The sequence below is a fragment of the Teleopsis dalmanni genome, chromosome 2 (genome assembly GCF_002237135.1).
Source record: "Teleopsis dalmanni isolate 2A chromosome 2, ASM223713v2, whole genome shotgun sequence".
Lineage (NCBI taxonomy): Eukaryota > Metazoa > Arthropoda > Insecta > Diptera > Diopsidae > Teleopsis > Teleopsis dalmanni.
In genome coordinates this window covers 195276805-195293288 of record NC_051847.1, presented here as the reverse complement: position 1 = coordinate 195293288, position 16484 = coordinate 195276805, and the positions used below count along the sequence as shown (strand labels likewise).

The window sequence follows — 16484 nt, the reverse complement described above, 5'->3', positions numbered from 1 at the left end:
ATAGTCTTTATAAAATATAAACACAACAGACTCAATAGACTTAAATTATAAGTACTTGTTTACCTCGCACATCCTTACATGAATTTTATATAGATTCGTAAATGCATCGCAAATGTAACTACGCCCTACACGCCTACACTCCACCGAAATAAGCCCAAAAATGAGTTAAGTACGATAGTCTAAACATGCTATTAAACTGCAATGTTGTAGATATTACTATGAAACATATGAATAAAGTAAGTTCAGTAAAATAAATATATTATTATATTAGTATGAGATTGCATATAGGCTATTAACAAATATTTTATTATTCACATTACAAAGCATGTAAGTTTGTAATACTAAAAAGCCAATAAATCTAACCCATTGTCACTGAGATTATACTATTTCTATTGTTTAATTAAGGCAATTAAACAAATTGATTGATTGTCTCAATTTCTTTAGAAAAAACAAAATAACTCCAAATTTATTTATTATGACTTAAAATTCTATATACAATATATTTGCTATCTGAAGATGCATCCAAAGCAAAGCGAACGAAGGTTCGCAAGTAATTGTACCTGCAAAAGTTCGTTCGTTCGCAAGTGTACGCTTTGGTGTGGATGCACCTTGACATGCACTAAATGCTTCTGTGTAAATGTGCGATTTTATACATTAAATTTTATATAATACATATATTTATATATTATATATTAACTAATAAGATATATGTCATTTTATATATGTATATATATATTACGCGTCGTGTAAATTGTCTCTATATGTAAGTTTAAAATTTAATGCACTTGTACTATTGTGAATATTATTGTGAATGGTAGCGAAAGTTTAGAAGAAGCAATATCAAATATTTATTTTATTTTGATTTTTTAGTAAAAATAAAATAGTACAATATGAAGGTTGGTAACAAAAATAGATTATACGTATTAATTGAGCGATAATGAATTTTTAATATCTTTTAGCTGAAAATAAATATTAGTCATCATGTTAAAGATGAGCTTAAACAAAAAAAGGTGCGTAGTAAAAATGTTGCGAAAGGGCAAAAAGGACTAGCGGCCGGTGTAGCCATGTGTTTACCAAAATATTTTATTTTTATTGTATTATTGATTAATAATTTTCCATTTGCTTTTAGGCCATTACAAAATGCCTTATCAACAAAATCTTATATTCAAAGCGTTTACTAGTTGAACATGTTGAGGCGCTGGAGCATTGCTTAATGTACATGGAAGAGAATCCGGCGTATAAGGATGTGGTAGACACTCAAAATAATAACGTAGGTACGGTTAAGGATAAACAACTTGCCAATGATATATTCACAGCACGTAATACATGCGCTTTAATTGGTGGCACAATTTTGGAACATTTCGTCACACCAAAATATTTACGATTCACCTTATTGCCGACTTTGTTGCTAACTAGTGGCTTCACAGCCATGTACATGGTGAAGAATGTATTTGTATTTCGAAATAAAATTGTGGAACGTGAATTGGATAATTTAATACGCACCATTGATGAGTTTGGCAACTGCATAAGACGCAATATGACGTATTTTAATGAAATTATTATAATGAAACCGGAAGAATTAATTGAGTAAATATATTTAAATTTTTTTGTGGTATATATGTTTCAAATAAATTGGATTTATTATTGCATATTATAGATCACGTCAAATAGAACGCGCTTGGGACTGCATAACATCTACGAAGGAAGTTACAGAAATACTTTATGATGCAATACGTAAGCTGGAAATCACATATCCAATCCCAGCTAAATTTTCACAACATTATTCACCCATCGAAGAATTACGAGAGTGTGAATATTTTAAAAATAATGTCACAGATTATAGCCCAAAGCATATAAAGGTTTTTATTAATTATTTAATTTAAGAAAACAATAATAATAAAAAATTAAATTTTAGGATTTTCACAATATATTTGCTTACATACAATCACAGTTCCTTTTACGTTTGGCTTTAACCATAACCACTTACCCATCTATCAGTCGTTTAAATGCGGAGCTAGTAAAAATAGATTGTCTTATACGACAATTAGTTTTAGAGGAGGAGAATCATTTTAAAAACTTATCAATTGAATTGAATAAAAAGAAGCAACAAGAGCTTGAAACACTTAACAGCACAAAGTGCGTGAAGAATCGTAATGACCCCATAGCAGTGCTGCAGGACTCCTCCCTAAAACTTAGTGCTTGTATGGTGGCTGTGGCAGGTGAATGTCAGGCTTTAGATGTAACCTTACAACAACTTAATGCAACCGAAGCGGAAAAAAAAGATAATGCCAAGCAGTTACTACAAGTCGCAAATAATATGCATGGTATTGAGAACGCTTTATCTGTGTGCTTTGATGATTTCCAACGCTTAATGTTGATGTACAACAAATTTCTTAATAGCAAAATTATTGATGAGGACAACAAGAGCGCAATAAGTAGCAATGCTGTAGCAGATGATGAATTTCCAGAAAGTATACTTCGTGTAGAAATATCTGAAAATGATAATGAAGCAGCTAAAACTGATGATTTCTATGCTTATATGTATGATGAGCAACAAGCAAAAGCTGAAGAAAAAGAGGAAGCTGCAGAGAAGCAAAAAACAAATAAAAATGCGCAAGAAATGGAAATATTAAATTTTGAAAAGCGTATAACTAAAGGAAAATTTCGTCCAGTGTTAAAACAATTAAAGGATCGTATTGATCCTATTCGAGAGTCAATGCTGCAAAAAGAACGTGAAGTATTAGCTGCTAAAGGTATCAATGTTGATCAATTATTGGATAATGCAGGCACAACAACATCAACAACTAAGACGAAAAAAGTTACTATATGTGATAAGCCAATTGAAAATCCAGCTCAACAAAAGTATCTTAACCAAGTTAGTCGTAATGATGATAACGATGCTGATAGTGAAGAGAGTGATAGTGGTAGTGTAGGCTCAGCTGATTTGGAATACGAGCGACGTAAGAAAATTCTTAAGGAACAGGATAATTATGCTGAGGTACGAAATTTTCTGGCACAAAAACAAGCCATCAGTTTATTTAAGTTGGATATTGCGACACAATTGCCTACACAAGCAACCGGTAAAGAGGATATTCTAGAGAGTGAATGTTAAAATATATACACTTTCTTCTTTTAAAAGAAATATTCTCACATAATTGCTAAAAAGCAATTAATTATAACAAAAGAAAATTATATAGAAAACATAGAATTTTTTAAAACTTTTTCTAAAAAATTTTTAACAAAATTATCTTTTCTATATAATTTTTTTAAACCAAAATTAACAACAACAAATTAACAAATGTATTTGTAAATAAGTAATGTAAAGCGTAATGGCCAATGCAGAATAAAACCGAAAAGCGCTTGGCTTGAAATTTTCTAATATAAAACTTTAAGCATTTGAACTATTGTAGCTACCACTAAGGCAGATTTACATACTTTTATATGGAAATTTTAAACCTGGGTTGTCCGCGATTATAGGTCTGTGCGCTGCATAATGTAAAAATTTATTGCTTATATACAATTTTTGTGTACCACACAATAAGTCGACGGATTTTTGTAAAACTTATTCGAAGTAGCATTTTCCACTGCATCATAAGGCTTGATTTTTCTGATATTGGACATTATAGAAACGTTGATTACGGTATCTGTAGAATCAAGCTATATCCAAATACAGTTTAATGGAAAAAGTTGCTCAGATCAGCGAGTTTTACAAAAATAAATCGAAAAATTGTTATATCTAAAAAATTTTAAACATGTATAATTTGTTGATTATATTTATGCATATATAACTATAATAAGAACCTTTGTTAAAGTCTTCTTTAATGTTATTACTTTTCTTTTTTAAAAAAAATCTTTAACTCATTACTTAAATACATAAATACTTATATAGTATATATGTATTATATTCTTATCATATAAACACAGTTATCAGTTATATAATTTGTTGTTGTTATGAAAGTTAGTTTTGGTACAGTGATAAGATAATATTTTCATAATAATTAATTTAATTTTTGCGCATATTTTTATATTTACTCATTGTTATTAAAATTTAGATAATTTTTTGTATTTATTTTTTTATTGTTCTCACAGTAAATGACTTTTAAAATGCTCATATCAATGAAGTTAATTAAATAAATTTATAAAAATTTATTGTATCATTGTTAAAATTGTTAGAAAAATTTTTGGGCAAGTTTATATACTTAAAATCATATTAATTGAAAAGTATTATATGTAGAATGAAATTTTTATATTTCTAAAGATAAAATAAATTATATTAGAATTGTTTGTTCGAATGTTTTAAAATTGATGTGTTAATTGTATTTGTGAAATTACTAAAAAATTTATTTATTTCATTTATAAAATGTTTTCATTTTGCTATTGTTAAATTATGAAAAGTGCAGCCTCCCTATTTTAGGTTGCAATATAAAAAAATATTTGAATAATGTTTGTTTAAAAATTAATATTAATTTTTTTCAATATTTATAATTAGAAATATTCAAAATTGTAATTTAATTTGTGAAATTGTTTCAAAATATATTAATTTTATTTAAACAGTCCTTTTTGCACGTGATCAAATTATTAGAAAAACAGAAATGTGGCTACATTTAAATTATTAAAATTTTATTTTTAATAAGATTATTCAATTAAAAAAATATTTGTAGATAATTTAATTATTGTTAACAGAGTTTGCAATATTTAAAATTGTCATTTAATAATTTAAAAAAGATATTTAAAAAAAACTAAAAAAAAAAGCTTCAACTACGATTTAAAAATTCTTAATAAAAAAAAGAAAATTTGATTACATTTATTTATATTACTTTATGTATTTCAAAATTTATTTATTCAATCACTTATTAAATATAAAATAAATTTTGGAAAGTTTAGTGTCTTACTTTAGACTACTACAAATTGAAAATTATTTTATTATTTCATTATGTTATTATTATTTTATTTTATTATCAACAATGTTTGTATATTATTATTATTTTTTTATTTTGTTATTATTTTTGATATTTTGTTATTATTATTTTTTTTATTTTATTAATATTCATCATCATTATTTCATTTCTTTACGATATCATATTATTTTTAATTTATTTTATAATTTTATTTAATTATAATATTTTATATTTATTTTATTACTATTTATTATTTACATCATTATTTATAATTTTACTTATTTTTCATTTATTATTTTATTATTAATTGTATCATTGTAATTTACATTTTTTAATATTATTATTTCAGTTATTATTCATTATTTTTTTTATTTTCTTATTACTATTATTTTATATCATTATTATTTTATGTTATTTATTTATTATTTATAAAATATTAGTTTTTATACAAATTTTAATTTTTTAGTATCATTATAATATGTATTATTTTATATATATTAAACATATACATATTATATTACATTATAATATGTGTATTATTTATTAGATGATATATCATTGGATTATAATTATTACTTATTTATATTATTTGTTTATTTTATTTTATCGTTTTGATTTATATTGTTTTATTATATAAATTTTTATAAAATTTATTTTTTTCTTTTGTCATTATTATCAATACATTTATATTATTATTATTTTATTTCATTACTTTCTACTTTCATTAATTACATTTTATAAATCAATTTATTTATTTATTATTTATTTATCTTTATAATAAATACAATGGCCTGCTTTAAGCCAACATTTGTTATCTAAAAATGATTAATAAATACAATAAATTTGAAAATTAAAAATATTTATATTGAAATTGAATTCAGTAATTAAACAACTAAGTTTGTAATAATTTTTTAAAATTAATTTATTTTATTTATAAAATTATGTCGTGTGATTACTTTGATTCACAGAGAGTTTTTCTAAGACTTTTATTTATAATTTGAAATTAATAATATGAATATGTTTTTTAAATTTAAACTGTATTTTAGTACTTCTATTATTATTTATTTATTTATAATATAAGCATTTGGTTTTAATATGCGTAGACATTTATGAATTATTTGAAGTAAATTTTAAATGCTTATATGTTATAATCAATTATTGTTATAATCATATTATTAAAATAATAATGTTATTATTAAAAACATTTTAATTTTTACATTAATTTTATTTTTAAAAATATTAGTATAATTGTTAAAAAAGATTATTTAAATAGAATTTAGTGGTTTGAAAAAATTATTATATTATTTTAAAATAAAAAACATTATACTGGGTACTGGGTTTTTAAATGATTTATTAAGTACATTAAAAATGGCAAACGTTGTAAACAATTTTATATTAAATATATTAAATTTACAAACAAGCTTACTTAATTTTAAACTTACACTTTATATAATGTATAACTCAAAAATTATTTATTGTATATATTACAAAATATTACATATATTTTAAAAATATGTCTGTTATACTTATAAACTGGCCTTAATCATATAAAACTGTTGTTAACTTTAAGTTTGGATGCACATAGCCTCAGCTTTACGTCCACGGAACTATTTCTCTTTTTTTAATTTTTATTAAAAATTATTTATATTATTACTTAAAAAATTATAAATTTCTATACACAAATGCATTGTCATCTTACAAAAAAAAAAAAAATACTATATAATTTATTTTTCTTTCTTTATATAATCTTTGGTAAAAAAATTCGTTTATATAAATTATTTAATAAAACCAAAAAACAAAAAAGTGTGTGTTTTCTTCTTACAACTAAACCAACTCTAAAATTAAGTAAAAAAATACTATAAACTTTTTTTAAATTGTTTTTGCCGTATCGCTTAAATTAAATATTTAAAGTAAATTTGTAACAAAGTCTTATGCATTATTAGTATTTCCATTAGAGTTAACATGCGAAAAGGCTGATAAATTACTACTACGAACGCTGGTGTATCTTATTGGTTCCACACCGAAGTCGTCTCGCTTCAAACGTCTACGTATGCAAGATACCACAAAACCAATCATAAGTCCCAAAATCAACACTACTGATGCTATTATGGCTGTTAGTATAATATAGCGTTTTCTGAGAAAACGTGGTGGATCCTCATCTACGACATGATACTTTTTCGGTATTTGCATGGAACAGACTTGTTCAGCAGTTAAATTGGAAAACCTGGCACCGGCTAATAGATATGGAGAGTCACAACGTGTTTCCGCTTCTTTGCGTTGATGATGTGAGCCAGCGAATTCCAACAATTGGAACAGTTCACAATCACAGAGCCATGGATTACCGGTTGTTTCAAATACTTGTAATTTTGGCCAGGGTTGCGGTAACGTTAGATTTGTGCCGTTAAGTGTTGTTGTTTTTGAGAGGTCCATGCCTATTGTAAGGGTACTGATGTTACAGTGAGAAATATCCAACTAGAATTGTAAGTGAAATTGTTATATTTGAATTTTTTTTATAAATAAAGGTTATTTTGGTATTTTAATGTAGGTAATATTATATTAGAACTAGAGTTCTTGGAACGAATTGAAGACGTAGTATATTTTTTATTTTTTTTCAACTATAATAGAAGCTCCTTCAGGTTAAATTATTAGGAACCGAGTCAATTATCTTACTATTTATAGGCAATCAGACAGTCTTATTTTCGATCCCTATTAGAGAGGTAGACGGTACGTAATCGAAAGTACAAGCTAGGAGTTTCGAGTTGTAAGCCTGGTCGCTCCTGAGGCCCCATACAATTTTTGATTATAATGTATGCTTTATTATAGAGCAGCATTTATGTGAATGAGTTTTTATCGTAGTAGTTTGACTGACTACTAGACGGTATAACTAATTGTGATATATGTCATCTGATCTACTAGATTTGTAAATTCAGGAATCTCACAACAGGTCACTTTGGCTTATGTTTGTATTATAAAGTTTTGTGTGTTTATTTTTGACTAGTTAATTTCAGTGCTACGTTGGGTCAAGAATCAAAACCCTTGTTACTCTAGGGGGTCGAAGTAATAAAATCATAGAGCCCAATTTAGTGAATAAATGAGAGCATGTAAACAGATAGACTAAATCGAGAAAAATAGATCTACAGTTTGGGCATACATTAGAGATAAACGTGCTTGTATGTAACAAATTATTGTTTAACAGGTAAGTATATCCTGATCTTAATTGGACAACGACAGTTCTCACTGTACGGGGGAAACGTTTTTCAAGTATAGAGATGCCAGGCGAAAGCTTGTTGAAAAGTTTATTGAAATAGAATCAAAGAAATGAAGAGCTATTATGACTTGTCGATACTCGACTTTGTTTATATTTTTTTTGTTACAATAGTTGTCCATGAATTCATGCTAAAAAATAAAGTGTTTAAGCTAGCAACATACAGGGAAGCCCCTACTATTCGTGACACCTTTGAACTGCCGATCTTTATAGCACACAAGGAGAAATTGATTTAAAAGTAGCTAATGCGCTTTCATAATGAATATTAATTTTTTCTCTTCGTTGAACGAAATTCGAGGTTTGTTATGAAAGGTCTTATACCTTAAAAGTATAAAGAGCAAAAATAAAATGGATCTGAAATTATTATAGGTTATGTTAAAACAATGATAGCATCTAATGATGACTATAATAATAGTAAAAATACTTACATAGGTTAAATTATTACAATGCAACAAGCTATCCAGATCGAAATACTCTAATTTAGGATTATGTGAGCAGTATAAATACTCCAAAGTTTCGAGGCGCGAAAAAGTATGCTTCTCAATTGCTACTAAACTCTTTGTGTCGCTCACATTCAAGCGCTTCAACACTTTAAGACCCACAAAATTTTGTTCTGTCAAACCCTTTAAGGAGTTTTCAGCTAAATTCAGGATCTCCAAGCTTTGTCCAATAAATTTAAAACCAGCTGGCACTACCGTCAACTTGTTCCCAGCCAAGTTTAACGATTTTAAGTTCACTAAAGGTTTGAACATTTCATCCGTTAGAGTTTCAATCCCAGTGTAAGATAAGTCAAGTATCTAAGATATAAATTTAAATATATATGTTTAAGTGTTATTTATAAATATTATAGAATACCACATACCTCTAAACTAGGCGTCATAGCCAGGGCAACAGTTGTTGGCACATCCAAGACACCAAATTTGTTGTTACTCAAATTTAATTTAGTCAGATTTGGTGTGTGCTCAAATAGCTTCCTGTCCAGTGTGTGTAACTTATTATTACTTAAATCTAAGTCTGTTAAAGCGATCGGTTCATAGCGCGTCGCACGATATGGACCGCGAAACACATCCGGTGTCAGTTCATAGGAGGTTATCTCATTCCAACTTATGTCTAAACGTTTTAAATATGGCACATCCATAAATGTTGGCACCTGTAAGTGTTTAATACTGCAATGGCGACAGGTGAAACTGAGCGAGGAATTGGTAGCCGGCAGTTGCTGTAGTATATCAATATAGTTACCCGAGTAGGTAGCAACTATATCTATGCCTAGAATTTTATAAAAATAATGGGTTCAATAATTCAAATGATTTATATCGTATATTCATACCATTGTGATTATTCCCAAATTCCGGTGGCCAACGCGCCAGTATGTGTTCAAATTTCTTGACAGCACAGTTCAGCACGTAATGATAATGTTTGTTGGCATCCTGAGCTGTCAAGCACTCGCATGTCTTGCATATATTGGTCACAGATTGGTATGGTATGTTTTCGTGCTGTGCTTTAACCTGACACAGCAGTGTTCCGAAGTGCACTAATGACAACTGCAAAAATTATTAAAACAATGGTAGAATATTTAAAAAATTAATTTTATTTTTTTTAATTTAAAATATAATTAATTTTTCTCCTAAAATATTTTATAATAAATTTTATTTCTTATAAAATACTTATACTGAAATAAATCTTTTGACAAGCGTTGTGTGTTAGGGGGTGTAGCTCAGTGGTAGAGCGCTCGCTTCGCATGTGAGAAGTCCCGGGTTCAAACCCCGGCACCTCCAGCCAACAGCGGAATTTTTTTTAATTTATTTTTTTTATTTTATTAATATGTTTATTAATTTTTATATATATTTATTTAAACTAATTTTATACAATTGAATTTTTTTATTAAATTTATATTACTTAAAATTTTAAATAAGGCCTAGTATATAATTTAGTTTTTTTAATTATTTATTTGATTTTATTTGCTTATTTAATAATCATAATAATTAATATTTTTTGGATTTTAAAAATTGATTTTAATATATTTTTATAATTTTAATTGTATATAGTTTTAGTGTAATTTTAATTTATTATAATGAGGCTAGTTGAGTCAGTGCACTTGAGCACTTTTATTCTCTATAAACTTCGAGGGTTCTTCATAACCCCTCTCTACGCCTTGACTGTTTTATTGTTTATCACTTAATCAGACTAAGCAATAATTGACCACAGATGTGCATACCTCCCCGAGGAGTCTATAACCATTCTGAGATTCGATAACGCCGTGTTGGTAAGCTTGTCAGTCTTCGCAAATAATTTCAGGGTTCTATCCTTTAATATTTTAATAAATTTTTCATTTTATGTCAGAAAATTTTATATATATAAAAATATAGTTTAAAAAAACAACACTGTACACTTTTTAATATATGCATTTATTTAAACTATATATTTTTATATTTAAATACATATATTAAAAAGTGTACATACAGTATTTTCTTTTAAATATATGTATTTTTATTATAACTATTGTACTAATTAAAAAAATTGGAGGACTAAAAAATATTACTTCTCAAATTATTTTTAATTCGGGTCTGAATGGTTTAATAATTTATTTTTTATAAAATATTTTTTTTTTAATTTTATAAGAAATGTAATAGAATTTTTATTTTTTTTTTAATGATTTTTTAGAAAAAAAAGTTTTTCAAGAAATTACTGTTTTTCGTGCTAGTACCTATGTACTTATTATATACAATACTTAACTCTATTATGAATAAATAAGGTTTTTATATATATTCTGATTTATATATTCTGGTTATATATTTTTATTCTAGCTGTAGGTCTCTTCTTGTTATATAATAAAACTTTAATATTTTTTATTAAAATATATTTTTCGACTTTCCTTGAGAGTCATCATCAGGATTACGATTATAAGTTATCATTATTAAAACTGCATAAACGTCGTCCTCTTTATTCTATCGTCTATATTGTGCAATATAGAAAGAAATATAGAGTATATACTATTTAACTAGAAGGGACCTTCAGCTAGAATAAAAATATATAAAAAAACCATTTTAATAAATAGGTCGAAAAATAAATTAAAAAAATTTTATGAATAAATAAGTATATTGCTCTAATCACGATGTTTGAGATGTTGAAGATCTTATGGATATCTTAAGTCAAGATCTTGATGAACAAGAATAAGACCTAGATGAATATAATAAGTCAAGTCAATTAAGTGATGTCTGCGAATCTGTCAGTATATCAATCTGCCAATAAAGTAGCGGGTCCTTTAGATTTTAAACAAATCAAATAAAATTTTAGATAAAGACTTTTTGTGAGTCCAGATAGATAAAGTTGGCAATTAAATGCAATTGGATTATTATAACAGATAGTACAGAATGAATGAATTAATTTAAATAAATAAAATAATTGAGTTTATATTTTTAAAATATGTGAAAAATAACTGGTAAATAAAATATATAATAATATTTTTGTTATTGAAGTTGAGGTTATTCAAAATTCGGGAGAATCTAAATTAAATTAAACTAAATACACATTATTATAACTTTATGTGTTTAGAGTTTACTTATTTTAATTATATATTTATATTTATTTTTCAATTCTTATTTTATTTGTTTTAATCATTTTTCTAATTTATTTTGTTTTAATATTCATATCACTTTACTTAAATATTTTTTTATTTCTAGATCAATTTATTTTGATTTTGTTTTTATTATTTATTAAATTTATTTATATTGTATTTTAATTATTAATTTTTTTATTGAATGTTCTACTTCACTAGCTTCATACCCTTACCTTGTCCATATTTTATATACTATATTTTAATATAGTATATAAACCAAAATATTTTAATCATGTATTTATTAACGCAAAAAATATTTATCTTATAGATGAATTTTTTAACTGAACACTAAAAAAAATTAAAAGTATTTAGGTGAATTATTATAGGTAACCAGACTAGAAGAATCTCCCTTTTAATCATACCTGTCGCAGCTTTGGGGAAGACGTTGAGAGTGCCTCTCTTCTACTCTGTCTTTGCCCAGCAAATACATAATAGCGATTCAACACTTTAGGATACTGATCAACTCAACTTTCTTGAGGATATTGATCAATTACAGGACCTCCCACTAAAGAGCATTTTGAGTTTCGCCAAAGGCCCTAGGTGGTTTTAAACCCTGAGTTTTCCTCTATATACGGTAACACAATGGACTAATGAGCTTAAGTGAATCGCCTAGGGATGGCCGGTATATGTAATCTAACCTAACCTAGGTAAATTATTATTTTTAGGTAGGGACTATTATGTATAGTGACTGAGTTGATCTATTGTGTAAAGTTAGATATATAAATACGATAATGCCAGATATTTTATTTATGTAAGTGGTACAAGTTTAAAATGACTGATTAATAATATTATTTATTATATAAACATATACATAACTTTTTTCAGAATTTTTCAGATATATTTATAAATAAACAGTGCTTAATTGTTATTCAATTTATTATTTATTCATTTTATTTTATTTTGTTATGTCATTATATTTATACGACATATAATGATTAATACTGTAGTATATATTTAAGTATTATTTGATTTTATACTATAATATATATATGAGTACGAATATCACATATACAATGTATGAAAGTGATTTATTTGTAGCTTTAAATAAATATGATAAACACATAGCTTAATTTATAATTAATCAAAATATTTATATATACAAAATTATTGAATTTTGATTTATTTGTAAATCGATATGGCAGGTTTACAAAGAGAAATTTCTACAATTACTTCAGTGTCTTAGTTTGTATTTATATACAATTTCTATTTCTATTTATATACAAAGTATGACCTATTTCTTTTTACTACTACGGACTGAAAGCGAAACTGCCAAGTATATATTGGAGTCGGCGTAAAGTTCATATGAAACATTCAAAATTTTGCAAATTATACATTATAGTAATAAATGTATAGCTTAAGATAAGCTATACCGACGATACCTAGAGGATCCACTTAGTCCTATTGATCAATTGTGTTACCGTATATAAAAGAGAACTCATGGTTTAAAACCACGTAGAGCTTTTGGCGAAGCTCAAAATGTTGTTTAGTGGAAGGTTTTGTGATTGGTCAATATACTCAAGAAAGGGGACTCCTAAAGTGCTCCTAAAGTAATTACACTTATTTTAAAAATGTAAATACGTGGATATTTAGAATGATAATTATTTATTTTCTTAATCTTAAATAAATATAAGTAAAAAAATATACTATATAAAAAGTGTGTATTAATTGGTAATTGTAATATTGCTATGATAATATGTAACTCTAATTTGGACACCTTAATAATCCTTAATTATTAGTATACCATCCGTTTACAGAAACAAGATTTTATCAGTACGCAAATTACAAAAGAAATATACTAATTCTTAATCCTTGTAAAATAGATTTTTAAACTGCTCTATAAACCCGAATTATATCACCAGAATAAGACTCAAACGATCTAAATGGTAACAGATTGGAGTATTCCTAACAAAGCTTGGGGATATTTTAATTGTAGACAAAATAGAACAAATACTGAATCCTAGTATCTGACAAAAAGATATCAGGTTTAAGCGCTATAACCTGTAATTCATCAACTTATTCCTAAATCATTCTACTCTAGTAATTGGCCTTATACTCACTTTTATCGATGCATTCAACAAATCTCTTTCTAAATTTACATGGTAAATAATATATAAAAGACTTTCTAGGTTATTGATATGTACTGACGCCCTTCTACTTCAGCTATCTATCCAATAACAGCAAATATTATTTTTAAAATATTTTTTTCTCTCATAGTTGGTTATTGAAGACCTTGTTTCCATGACTCTTGATTAAACTACATTTCTTGTTTAGTAAACTAAATGTTAATCGGTTTTATCAATTGTTGATAATATATTGACCTTGCCCCCAAAAATAATAGATTCAGCCAAAATATTGGGATGACACACCAAAATTATGAAAAAATTTAACAAATATTCATTATTTGAGAATAGCTCTACCATATAGAGTTTATATTAAAAGTGACGTCATTTAATACGAAATATAATTTTATTAATTATATTTATATAAATATATATATGTATTATATATCTATATACATATATATAATTTTATATAGTTTGATTACTAAATGACAATTCCAAGATAATTGGGACTCTCATAGGTTTGATGTCTATTTTTATAATACTCCATCTACCTATACTCATGTATATACTTTTATACATTTGTTATATATCAAAACGATTTTAATACCTATATCATACATATCTGACGCAACAGTTAATTGCTTTCTTTTTATTTTGGAACATTTCCAGAGATAACTAAATTAAGGTTCAATATAGTAGTTGTGACTTACCAATAGAAGTATTTTATAATCCATTGTAAATGTAGGTACTTATTTATTTTTATATAATAATTTATTTATATTTGTATTTTATTTCTTTTTAATTTTGTACTATTTTCAAGCTTTATATTAAAAATAAAATCTTTTAATTCTTCCAAAATTTTTTTTTATATATCCCGTTCTCTCAGCACTTTAATATTCATTCACTTCTCCAATAATTTGTATATACATATGTATGTACTTATATGGTATATATAAATATTCAAAGTATCACTTTTTGGCACAATAATATTTTTTACAATTTGTTTAAACTTTTCGTAGGATTTACCGATTTACACTAAAGCACCTTTTGCCAATAATTTTCAGTCTTTCGAATTTTACGCGCTGATAACTTTCGCTCTGATAAGATATAATTTTTGTTCGTGTTTCATGTGCAAAATTTTTATTGATAAAAATTATCATTAGTGAGCTATCTACAATTTTTAGCTACTTTATAAATGAAATATTATAAATAAAATATTTAAAGTAATAAAAAAAACTGTGAGCAATTCGGTTTAAGGTACCCCAAAGTTAATACATAATAGAATTATCGCTCTATGGAAACACATTCTCTAGCCAATATCAGTTACGTTTATTGGTTTACATATAGAAATCCTAGAGTGTCATGTAAAAATATTCGTACTACAGATTCAGTATTATATTTAAGTACATTTATTGATTCTGCTGAATTTATAGAACGCTTTGCTGTAGCATTGACTCAGTTCCAATCTTAGAAACAGGCCTATTGTAATTAGAATACCATTTTACAGAACGTTTACTTATTTAAAATACTTAAGATAAAGATGTCAGTATCCAAAACCGGAAACTACTATGGTCTTTATGTCCTCTCTTAATGTTTTTGATATTCACATAGCGGATATCAGAAAAACGCTTGTGACATGGAAACGTAAAGTAATTAGACTCTGCATATCATATAGATATAGAACAGATATACAGATAGATAGAACAGATATAGATATGTTACAGATATGCAATCCAGACTCTGAACATCAGAGAGAATATGATAGAGATGTTATTCACTTTCGTTTTTAATAGAACCACTCTGTTTATTTAAATAAAACAAACAATATCTTTATTGCCAACATTCAGAATATAAAAAAGAAAAAACATGAAGCAGATATATGCTTTCTGCCAGGGAATAAATATTGAATATACGATTCTAGAAAAGGAGACCTAGAGTAGATACTAGACTTTTAATAAATTCCGAACAGTGACAGAGTTCATGAATGTTACTTGTTTCTTTCTTATCTGAACAGCAGGTAAGCTAGTGAACAAAGAGAGGCTTATCCGCTCGGGATGACTATAGATTAAACAAGGTGGTATTAGTAGAGCAATGGTATTGAAATTTGGGTAGCCTAAATATCAATTACTTGGTACTACCAAATAATATTTGTGTGGTACTATCTTCGACATTTATGTGGTACTAGTTTCGACATTTGATTCTTATAACGTTTTAGTTCGTTAAGCCAAGAATGAAATTTCTGCTGGAGATATGTTGAGAAAGATATAGAAGGATTTCGATGACAGTCATATATCACAAAGAAATGTTTATAACAATTCAAAGAAGCCAAAGAAAGCGTTAGAGACATCATCTATAATTGGACTTGGTCGACTATCAATATGCAATTGATGCACAACGCAACAAAGAAATCAAATATTTGGTTCTTAAAAATATTCGACCGACAATTAGAGATACTTATCGATTAAATTTGATTTTAACGTCAATATGACAGAAGTGACTATTTTTAATTTAACAGAAACTGTGGTATTTAATAGAGAAATTTCGAATAGTAATGAGCGACAACAACAAAAATTATTTTTATATTATTTTAATTAATATTTTTATATTATTTTAATTAATATTTTTATATTATTTTAATTAAT

The 16484-nt window shown here is 26.1% G+C and overlaps 3 protein-coding genes and 1 non-coding gene across 4 annotated transcripts in view; 2 read left to right on the top strand and 2 right to left on the bottom strand.

Annotated features, from left to right (window-relative positions):
- Window positions 1-965: 965 nt before the first annotated feature.
- On the top strand, window positions 966-3169 carry LOC119681540. The gene is made up of 4 exons (XM_038094769.1): window positions 966-1010; window positions 1130-1587; window positions 1658-1859; window positions 1916-3169. Exons 2-4 carry the CDS (start codon window positions 1214-1216, stop codon window positions 3110-3112), a joined length of 1773 nt encoding a protein of 590 aa, XP_037950697.1. The 5' UTR covers window positions 966-1010; window positions 1130-1213; the 3' UTR covers window positions 3113-3169.
- A 3541-nt stretch (window positions 3170-6710) lies between these two features.
- LOC119685505 (leucine-rich repeat-containing protein 70) lies at window positions 6711-14643 on the bottom strand. The gene is made up of 5 exons (XM_038099803.1): window positions 14553-14643; window positions 9491-9704; window positions 9026-9429; window positions 8592-8960; window positions 6711-7370 (listed from the first exon to the last, which is right to left on the bottom strand). The coding sequence occupies exons 1-5, from the start codon at window positions 14574-14576 to the stop codon at window positions 6828-6830; spliced, it is 1554 nt and encodes a 517-aa protein (XP_037955731.1). The 5' UTR covers window positions 14577-14643; the 3' UTR covers window positions 6711-6827.
- Trnaa-cgc lies at window positions 9867-9938 on the top strand. The gene has a single exon. It is a non-coding gene; the product is annotated as a tRNA-Ala (tRNA).
- Window positions 14644-14877: 234 nt separating the features above from the next.
- Window positions 14878-16484, bottom strand: part of LOC119676495 (serine/arginine-rich splicing factor 4-like) — a 2398-nt gene continuing 791 nt past the window's right edge. Inside the window, exon 2 of the mRNA XM_038087734.1 lies at window positions 14878-14939. Coding sequence (XP_037943662.1) covers window positions 14878-14939 — 62 coding nt within the window. The remainder of the gene's footprint in view (window positions 14940-16484) is intronic.